Below are 11,063 nucleotides of genomic sequence, written 5' to 3'. Positions count from 1 at the left end.
ATACTGTAAAATAAGTAACAACGTTACGTCGCTAAATGCCCAAATTTCTTTGGGCGTTAAAATAAATCAAAACACGTGGGGCCCGCGTGTCAGCAAATCGGCGACGGTTTCTATAAAGCAGTCGCTAATAGCGACGATGTTTTCAAAAACCGTCGCTAAGTATGCAATTTTTTTAAAAAAATAAACTGACACAGGGGCGTTCAGCCCACACACTCTCTCATGTGAGTGGGCGTTATAACGTCCACTCACATTGGAGATAACACCCCTTTAACACCCAATGTAGGTGCTCTAAGGGCCTGCTTGCTTTAATTATAAGTAGATAAATTTATATTTAAGGATTTATATCTAATTTAGCCATAAAATAATCATATCTAATATAATTCTGAAGTAAAATTTTAAATTATAATAATTAAAATATTTATTTTTAAAAAAAACCTCACTGTCGGTGGGCAGCAGCCGCTCCAACGTCGCTTTCTTCAGTTTGAAGCCAATTTCTATAAACTACACACTCGCACACAGCTATACATTTAGATATACTTCATCTGTGTAGAGAGAGATGCAACTTCGGTAGCAGTCCTTAGCCAGTTGTTCTTCCTTGCCCCTCTCTCATTTCAGCTCAAATTTGTAGATCTGCGGGATGATTAGTCGACTGTTGATGAAATTTGGTTGATTGCGAAGTTGTTTTACTCCCGGAGATTGAACCTGATTTGGATCGTGAGGTGAGTACTAGCGCATTCTCGTAGGGTTTAAATTTTTGTGTTTGCGGTTTGTTGTGTTGAAATTGGAAGTGATTTGTGGGATTATACGGAATTGAGATACCGACGGCTAGTATTTCTCTCACTCCATCTATTTCCTTACTCATTTTCAGTAATGCTTTGAGTCGATTTTTGGATCTGTTGGATTACTTATTCGTTGTTTGATGAAATTCAGTTGATCGCGAAGATATCTTGTTGACAGAGATTGAAATAGATTTAGAAATGCATTAAATTTTTGCGTGATCTTGAGTTGCGTTTGTAAAATTGGAAACAATGTTGTTTGAGGTTTTACAGAGTTTTTGGGCCTAATCCAATCGAGGTCGACCACTGGCTTACTTCAGTATAACTAAAGATTTTAAAGTCCTCATTTTCTTTTATTTTTATTTTTATTTTTGAGGGTGTCGATACAGTTTAAAATTGTATCCATTCGCCTTATATCATATGCATGAGTCGCTCTTATTTTGTGTTATAATTGATTGTCGGCAGGTTGATTTAATTTTATAAAACTAACCTCACTTTTTACTTTAAAGTTCCACTAAATTTTTTTTATCTCCATTATTCGAAAACCAATCACTTAAAATAACTTAACATTTTCCGTAACTCAAAATAATTTAACAATTTAAATCTTAAGTACATAAAATCCCTAAATATCGTCAATTACCAAAATTTCAACTTCTAACTTTGACATGATCAAAACTAACTTTGAAATAAAGCATAAAATCTCTAATAAAATCCATAACAAAAATCCTTTAGAACTTTTAACTAACAAGCTGATGCGGAAAATAAAGTTCATCGGGAGTGTACTGTCGTACTCGATCTACTCAAGCGTCAACGCCTACCTCAATATCATCATCACCTGCATCATTCAGCACGTTCTAAACATGCGTAACAAGTAATACATATACATGCATTAAAATTATATTTTTATTTAAATAATTTTAAGTATAAATAAATCATATATCGTAAAATCATGAAACTGTAAAGCTTTGCATCATTTATCATTTTGGGTGAAGTTTGATCCTTGAAAGTGACTAATTTTTTATCCACTGGTCGACTGATCAGTCTTAGCTCACCATTGCGCATGGGGGTGGGCACTAGGCACCGACATAAAAATATAGAAATACGATCGTCAGGCTCCCTCTGGGGCTTTGTCCCTTAAACGGGCTCCTTCTGGGGGACTTTTCACTCATGATATTTCCATTAAATTGTAAGTTCACCGTACATTCTTAAAACGAATCCCCCACATATCATCTATCCTCTTTGTCACAGTCAATTCACATCCTTCAAAATATTTTTCTTTTATCCTTTTTTTCATAAAATAACATGACTTTCCAAAAATAATATTTTTACAGTAAAATTTTTACAGCTTTACAATAAATCATAAAATATCATATTTTCATCAAAATCATCATAATATATCATCTAACATGCGTTATGACCCTTTGGTATGTTGTCAACCTTTTTCGTACTGCCAGGTGTAAAATGATCGTCTTGCCCCTAGACGTAAAATTTCTCGATTTTGACTTTTTCTTACTTTTATTGATTCTTGACCTCCCCAAATAATTATTTAAGCTTAGATTTAATTTTTAATATTTTCATTTAGCGTAAATTCGAGGATTTCGTTTTAATTTCTTAATTACTAATTCGTGAATCGTTAAATACCCGAATTAATTCAAACTTTAATATTTTCTTTTCAAATTTTAAACATAGATTTTTTATGCCTAAACAACCCTCGTGAACCATGATTCGACCCCCGTGGACCATGGTTCGACCCCTTTCCTTCTTCCTAGCCATAATTCAAACCATGCATGTTCCGAACCGAGCCAACCCTAAATTTTCTTGGACCTTGGTCGAGCCACCTCGAGCCATCGCCTGATCAGCCCACCTAGGGACCCTACCGAACCCTCCTGGATCACGCACGAGCCCCCCAACCCGCGAACGCAGTTCCTGTGCACAAGAACCAGAGCCGCGCGAGCTTCCCTCTAGCTTTGGTTGAGCCGCCTTGGACCAAGCCGCACCAGCCCGAACCCTGACCACAGACCAACCTCCCTAGACCCTACTGTACCAGCGTAGACCTACCCAACCAAGCCACGAACCTCCCCTTGGCAGCAGCCACCTTGCGAGTGTATGGGGGAGGAGTCTTAATTCGCGTGGACTCTTCTCCAGCCTATGAACTCGAGTCCTGGCCCTGTTAGGACTCTTCCCAACCCTTGACAACATCCGGCCCAGCCACCTAGCCGAGCCACGCGACGCACCAGCCCCAAGCCGAGCCAAGCTCGATTTCCAGCCTCGTTTCCACCTTAAATCGTCCTTGTTCTATCCATAAAACGTCCCAAGTTGGCAGCCCATCCCTTGGAAATCATAACGTTTATATAACATGCGCAAAATCGTCAAAACCTTTAAAATATTCGTTCCATCGTAAAATCAATCAAGCATAAATAATTTTCATGCAAAAATAATCAAAACATGGATATTATGGTTTGAATAATGCGTAAAAGGGTTTAGAAAACGTGTCTTTGCGTTTTAAAACACTCGAATATTTGATCGTCGGCGTGGGTGCGAGGAAGAATGAACGGGCGACAAGGACTCCTTGTTTTTCCTCCTTGGTATTTTCGAATTTTAGTGTGTGAAAATAGGCTGAATGATGTCTCAAAGGACATAGGTTTGTATTTTTTTATAAATTTAATATGCATGATAATGAGCTTGGGTTTTGGGCTTTTAAGTTTATGAGTAATTGGACCTACTCATTCTAGCTAAATTAGGTCCCATAACACCTATTTATTTGAAAAATAAAAGTTTATAAAAATTAGTTTTTAAAAATAATGCATTTGATATTTTAAAAGTTTCTCGTTTGCCCAAAACGGGCTTCCCCAGTAAAATCGTGCTCGTCTCGTAAAATAATTTTAATTCTATCATTTTTAGAAAAATTTAATCATTTTTAATCATATTAATAAGCTTTGAAAATATTTATTTTGTCTTGGTCGTCTCCGGCCTCTTTTCCCTAGCCTATTATCGAATATTCGGGTAAAATCTTTCAATTTCATGAAATCATGCCATATAATAATTTAATCATGCAATCATACCTTTAATTATATAATATGCATCAAGTAAGCATTTAAAATTATTTAATTAAAACAATTATGTAATTTATTTCATTTGCATTTGGTTTACGTAGATTGGTTTTGGACTTTACATTTTAATTTTCTAAAAGAAATTGTTCTTATTTGTTTGGCTTTCTTGCAAATATAACTAGATTTGATATGTCAATGGAGGAAAAATAATTTAGAGTTTAATTTCATGTTCCGTGAATGAGTGTGACAAGAGTCACATTTTTGCAGATTTTCTTAGAGGGGATCAATATAAGGAACTGAGCATTTCCGAAGATCAGTTAAGCTTATAGCTTGCTGATCCAGAATAGATTGCTGTAGACAAGCTAAGTGAAAATGGAACCTGAAGTTGATACTAAGGTGAGTAAAAACTGTTTGGTTGTTATCATTCTTGGTGTTAATGAAGAATCTTTATAATACCTTGATGATTTAACTATTGGTAGCTTAATCTGTGCCGTGATTCATCAGTAACGTCATCGTGGCTTGTTTATTGAAGTAAGCTATGCGTGTTTTTTTTTTTTTTGGGGTTTGGTTCAGCTTTCATATGTTCTTTTGATTGAACTAAACCTTTGGAGCATTATAGCCTCATAATGAACTGTGATTTTAATTTGTAGGGAAAGAGCTTGAAGAACACTGGGAGCCAGGTTTGTCAGATCTGTGGCGATAATGTGGGCTTGATTGCTGCTGGGGAGCCATTTGTTGCTTGCAATGTCTGTGCATTTCCTGTGTGTAGGCCATGCTACGAGTATGAGCGAAAAGATGGGAATCAGTCTTGCCCTCAGTGCAAAACCAGATACAAGAGGCATAAAGGTATAGTTACAACTTATGCCCCCATTAAAGTTCTTCTAGAATTTGACAATCCATATTGTGTATCAAATTATAGATCATCTTCTGGATTGTTATCCATATCTGCGGTGTTTCTTCTGTATTGTACTGTCATACCATTGATTGTCAATGGAAATTAGTATATTATAGACAGTAAATTCAGTTGCCGTGTTGGGGAGGAAATTTCCAATTTTTTTAATGTAATTTTATTTCAAGGATTTAAATATTTTGATTATTGCTACATCCAAATCCATTAGGTTGATTGCTATTGAAAAGCAAGCTGTTACTTGATCCAGAAGAGCATTTATCAGGAGTGGAAACTTGGTCAGACAAATTGATAATACCAACATACACATGATATTTTTGTGATATATTAAGTTTTTAGTTGGGCTTTTCTTTCCCCGTGTTTGATCTATCCTTCAACTCTAATTTTTCAACTTCTATACTAGTTTTCAAATGATGTACCTGACAATGGATTTTGATATTTACAACTCTCATCTGATGTTTGAAGAAGAATTTTCGATAATCATTGTGCACAGGAAGTCCTGCAATTAGTGGGGATGGAGAGGAGGATACCGTTGTTGATGATATTGACAATGATGTCCATTACTCTGATGGTAAAAATGAGAAGCGGAAGATTTCAGAGCGCATGTTGAGCTGGCATACAAATTATGGCCGAGGGGAAGATATTGGAATACCAAAATATGACAAGGAGGTCCCTCACAACCGCATTCATTTTCTTACACATGGAACAGATGTAAGTTTTTGTGATTTAGTTTTTAATTTTCTACTTGCTTTCCATTATGGGCATCTTTATGACGCTTAAGCTTTTCAATCCTCTATGGCATATAGGTATCTGGAGAACTCTCAGCAGCATCACCTGGACGTGTTTCGATGGCATCTCCAATACCTAGTGGTGTTGGGAAACGTATTCGACTGCTTCCTTACAACTGATTTTTATCAATCTGATATTTGATTTTTGTTCTCTTTGAATTTATGTTAGGCAGTGTTTGGTATGTGCTTCTTCTGTTTACAGCTAGAATTGTGGATCCAGTGAGGGAATTTGGATCACCAGGCCTAGGTAATGTTGCCTGGAAAGAAAGAGTCGATGGCTGGAAGATGAAGCAGGAGAAACCTGTTGTTCCAATGACAACTAGCCATCCTCCTTCTGAAAGAGGTGGAGATATTGACGCGAGTACGGATATTCTTGTGGATGATTCTCTACTGTGAGTTCCTACTCGATTTAAAGTTTATTTGCATACGATGAAATTGAGCATGGACTAATGAACTGTAATATAAATTGTTTCAGATCCATAGGTGATTTTGTTCTCTTTTGGCTTGAAAAATCTTCAAATTATGTTTTTTATCTGTTAACACTCTTCTTGTTGTAGAAATGATGAAGCCCGGCAGCCTCTATCAAGGAAGGTTTCTATCCCATCATCGAGAATAAATCCTTATAGGATGGTTATAGTATTGCGGCTTATAATTTTATGCATTTTCTTGCACTATCGAGTAACCAATCCTGTGCCGAATGCATTTGCTTTGTGGTTAATATCAGTAATCTGTGAAATTTGGTTTGCTCTATCCTGGATTCTGGATCAGTTCCCAAAATGGCTTCCAATAAACCGCGAGACGTATCTGGATAGACTTGCTCTTAGGTGAGAAATATTTTCATATCTCCACTTCTATATATATCTCTATGCAGTTAAGGTTTTCATGTTACCTTTGTTTAACTTCCAAATTATGTATCATCTGTTGGTTTCTCTATTGTCTTTTCTTTTCTTCTCTTCTTTTCTGATATTATCCAACCATAGTTTTCTCTTAGGTTTGTTTTGTTTTTCTTTTTCTTTTTTGGTGGTCACCTATAAGAATCACTAGTTCTTACTTTTCGCCACTGATTCTGAAAACTTTGTATAGATATGACCGTGAAGGAGAGCCATCACAGTTGGCTGCAGTTGACATATTTGTCAGTACGGTCGACCCTTTAAAAGAGCCTCCTCTTGTTACAGCCAATACTGTCTTGTCCATTCTTGCTGTTGATTATCCAGTGGACAAGATCTCATGCTACGTCTCTGATGATGGTTCTGCCATGTTGACTTTTGAAGCTCTATCTGAAACATCAGAATTTGCAAGAAAATGGGTTCCTTTCTGTAAGAAGTACAGTATTGAACCACGGGCTTCAGAATGGTACTTTGCTCAGAAGATTGACTACTTGAAAGATAAAGTGCAGCCATCATTTGTAAAAGATCGCAGGGCTATGAAGGTGAATGACATATCTTCTATAGAGGCTTATATCCTATGCATTCAATCAAGTTTCTTAGGTTTTTTTCCTTCCGTGTATTATACAGAGAGAATATGAAGAGTTCAAAATTGTGTTAATGGACTAGTTGCCAAGGCTCAAAAAGTGCCTGAAGAAGGTTGGATCATGCAAGATGGTACCCCATGGCCTGGAAATAATACAAGAGATCATCCAGGAATGATCCAGGTAAAAAAGCCTGGTTCTCTGGGTATGTAACTTCAGTTGTCATATTGTCAACACACTTCTTACATATTACAAATTTGTATTAAGTAGGACTGGTCCTATAGTTAGAGCATTCATAAATTTTGTTGATTGCAATTTAAATATAACATCTCTATTTTCTTGATTGCAGGTTTTCCTAGGCCAAAGTGGAGGTCTTGACAGTGAGGGTAATGAGCTGCCCCGTCTAGTATACGTTTCTCGTGAAAAGCGGCCAGGGTTCCAGCATCATAAGAAAGCTGGAGCTATGAATGCACTTGTAAGTGGGCAATAGATATTTGACCTTCTATGTTTTTCCTGTCGGCAAAAATTTAACTTAACAAATATTATCATTGCAGGTTCGTGTGTCAGCAGTTCTTACCAATGGACCTTTCTTGTTGAATCTTGATTGTGATCACTACATAAACAACAGCAAGGCCTTGCGAGAATCCATGTGCTTTTTAATGGATCCAAATCTAGGAAAATATGTTTGCTATGTTCAATTTCCACAGAGATTTGATGGTATTGATAAGAGTGATCGATATGCCAATCGCAACACTGTCTTCTTTGATGTGAGTTCATCATCATTGCTATAAATGTTTATCCCTCTTTGGTACTAGATACCACCGAGGATTGTTATAGATGTTATTTCAAGGAGCCTTCTTGCAAATATTCTTTTTAATTTTTTGCCTTTTGGGGGGTCATCTACCACTAATATGAACATGTTTTTGGGTGATCAGATCAACTTGAGAGGTCTGGATGGCGTTCAAGGCCCTGTTTATGTGGGCACTGGTTGTGTCTTTAATAGAACCGCTTTGTATGGTTATGAGCCTCCTCATAAACCTAAACAAAAGAAATCTGGAGTATTCTCCTCTTGTTTTGGTCGGTCAAGTAAGAGTACTTCTAAATCAAGTAAAAAGGGATCCGATAAAAAGAAATCTAGCAAGCATGTTGATCCCACAGTTCCTATCTTCAGCTTGGATGATATAGAGGAGGGTGTTGAAGGTATGCTTTCTTGTAAAATCAGTAACTTTAGTTACTTGAAATCTTGATTAGGCATGCTAATAGCCATTTTCACGGCTGTTTATCCTGTTTGATTATTCTGGTTGTGATTGCTCTGTTTCCACCATATTGACTAGTGTCTGAGTACCGATACAGATGATATGTATCTAATGATATTTCATGTTTTGACCCTTCACAATACATAACCAGTCATACGATTAATATTTCATCCTCCGTAAATCTCTTGGTCTGGAAATTGCTCCAGGTGCTGGGTTTGATGATGAGAAGTCATTGCTCATGTCCCAGATGAGCCTTGAGAAAAGATTTGGGCAGTCTTCAGTTTTTGTTGCATCTACCCTCATGGAGAATGGTGGTGTTCCTCAGTCTGCAACACCAGAGACTCTTCTAAAAGAAGCCATCCATGTTATTAGTTGTGGTTATGAAGATAAGACAGAATGGGGAAGTGAGGTTAGTTGGAACACACATGAAATTCCATATATTTTTTATAACTCAGACAAGGTTCCAACTTCCAATCAAATATAAACTGATATGTAATCGTACAAGTGTTTTGTTTTTTCTTATTATTTATTTTTTTCTTTTTTGATTTTCCCTAAAAGTTCTGATTAGCATGTAATCCATGCGATAATGTTAGAAGACTCATTTTTCCTGATTCCATTTTCAGATTGGATGGATTTATGGTTCAGTCACAGAAGATATTCTTACAGGATTTAAGATGCACGCTCGTGGCTGGCGATCTATTTACTGTATGCCTCCAAGACCAGCATTTAAAGGATCAGCTCCAATTAATCTCTCTGATCGTCTGAACCAAGTGCTTCGATGGGCCTTGGGTTCCGTGGAGATTTTGTTTAGCAGACATTGTCCTATATGGTATGGCTATAAAGGAAGATTGAAATGGTTAGAAAGGTTTGCTTATGTCAACACTACAATTTACCCAATCACGTCGATTCCCCTTGTACTATATTGTACGTTGCCAGCTGTCTGCTTGCTTACTGGCAAATTCATAATCCCTCAGGTTAGTTTTCCTCTCCGAATTCATGTCCCTGCCTGAATTTAAAATTTAATGTGTCATCTAATTGTCATCTGGATTATACAGTTCATACTTTAATCAATTACAGAACCAACATGCTGTTATACTCTTAACTGCGTACTCAGCTTTCAAGAAAATTCACCTGCTCCTCCTTGCAGATTAGTAACATTGCCAGTATCTGGTTTTTGTCCCTCTTTCTCTCCATTTTTGCAACGGGTATACTCGAGATGCGGTGGAGTGGTGTTGGAATTGACGAATGGTGGAGGAACGAGCAGTTTTGGGTCATTGGAGGTGTCTCGGCTCACCTCTTTGCTGTTTTTCAAGGTTTGCTCAAAGTACTTGCTGGAATCGACACCAACTTCACCGTCACGTCCAAGGCCTCAGATGAAGACGGGGATTATGCAGAGCTTTACATGTTCAAATGGACAACTCTTCTAATCCCCCCCACAACTCTCCTCATTATTAACTTGGTGGGCGTTGTTGCTGGGATTTCTTACGCAATCAACAGTGGGTACCAATCGTGTGGGCCACTCTTCGGGAAACTATTCTTTGCCTTCTGGGTGATTGTTCATCTGTATCCTTTCCTTAAAGGTCTCATGGGTCGTCAGAACCGTACACCCACGATCGTTGTGGTATGGTCTATTCTTCTTGCTTCAATCTTTTCGTTGCTATGGGTTCGAATCGATCCGTTCACCACTCGAGTCACTGGTCCTGATGTTGAGGAGTGTGGGATTAACTGCTAGAGTGGCTTGAACTTTCGGTGCAAGTTTACATTGAAAGTCTTGAAGAATACTCATATTTTAAAAGTTGCTCGTGTATACTTTTGTCTTGGTGACGTTTGTATATGTGTAGAGATAAGAAAGATATTTATCTTCTTTTTGCCGCTGCTGTTGGTGGTGGAAGAATACAATATTTTTATGTTGTAATTTAAGAAAGTGATTATAGATCCGTGTCCCAAAAAGAATTTCAATTTTACTCGATTGATTAATTTTCCAACTTATGTTAGCGTTTTCTCGCATCTACGGTATAGCGAAAGTTTAAAATTATGGGTTTCGACGTTCAAAATTTTCCTTGGACGTAGTATGAATTTTAACATTTATAAGGTATTTTAGAATGTTATTTTCGTGTAAATTACGCTGGACTTTAAATCAATCTATTATCAGCGGAGAAGATTTTTCTTGTATCTTTTTTAGAACTCATCTCCGGCTTTAACGTCAAATTGGGTCAACGATCGGAGTCGGTATAATGCCGGGGGGTCGAGGCGGTGGTTGAGGTGCTTGGCCGAAAATTTTCTCCTAATTTTCTTAAAGTGGCCGAGAGTTGATTTAGTGGAGGGGATAGCATTTAAGTGAACAAACGTACTCTTATTTCATATGACTCTCAATTAAATATTTATAGAGGTTGATTATTGATCAATCAGTATTCTCTCTCCCACCAGGATCCCTAAATATTTCCATCAGGATTTTTTATTTTTATTAAATAAAAATTCTCATCTTATATTATATAATGTATTAATCAACTTTTGATAATACATGATTTATTTTACATACATATCTTTATATATTTATTTTACACACATATCTTTATATGGATATATAAAGATATGTATGTAAAATAAACATATAATGTATTATCAAAAAAAGATATGTACGTAAAATAAATATATCATGTATTATCAAAAGTTGATTAATATAATATAATATATATATATATATATATATATAAATAAAGTGTATGACCGAGTGCTTGCTGCCTTACCAAAAGCTATAGCTAGTGATAATGGTGCAACTCAAATCTTTTAAACCGCACAGCAGCTCAAGCACTACGGT

The 11,063-nt window shown here is 36.8% G+C and overlaps 1 protein-coding gene across 1 annotated transcript; it reads left to right on the top strand.

The window, feature by feature from the left end:
* The first annotated feature begins 512 nt into the window (after nucleotides 1-512).
* Nucleotides 513-10,234, top strand: LOC142528088 (cellulose synthase A catalytic subunit 3 [UDP-forming]-like). The gene is given in 16 exon segments (XM_075633143.1): nucleotides 513-719; nucleotides 4,094-4,222; nucleotides 4,477-4,672; nucleotides 5,227-5,444; nucleotides 5,540-5,615; nucleotides 5,724-5,913; nucleotides 6,079-6,345; nucleotides 6,605-6,950; nucleotides 7,036-7,057; nucleotides 7,060-7,172; nucleotides 7,339-7,464; nucleotides 7,544-7,756; nucleotides 7,925-8,189; nucleotides 8,452-8,654; nucleotides 8,869-9,219; nucleotides 9,393-10,234. Coding segments are annotated over 15 exon segments (3,195 nt in total). The 5' UTR covers nucleotides 513-719; nucleotides 4,094-4,198; the 3' UTR covers nucleotides 9,978-10,234.
* Nucleotides 10,235-11,063: the final 829 nt, after the last annotated feature.

This window comes from Primulina tabacum, chromosome 15 (assembly GCF_025594145.1).
Source record: "Primulina tabacum isolate GXHZ01 chromosome 15, ASM2559414v2, whole genome shotgun sequence".
In the NCBI taxonomy this organism is placed as follows: domain Eukaryota; kingdom Viridiplantae; phylum Streptophyta; class Magnoliopsida; order Lamiales; family Gesneriaceae; genus Primulina; species Primulina tabacum.
The sequence above is the reverse complement of the archived record's forward strand: the minus strand, read 5'-3'. Positions and strand labels throughout refer to the sequence as shown.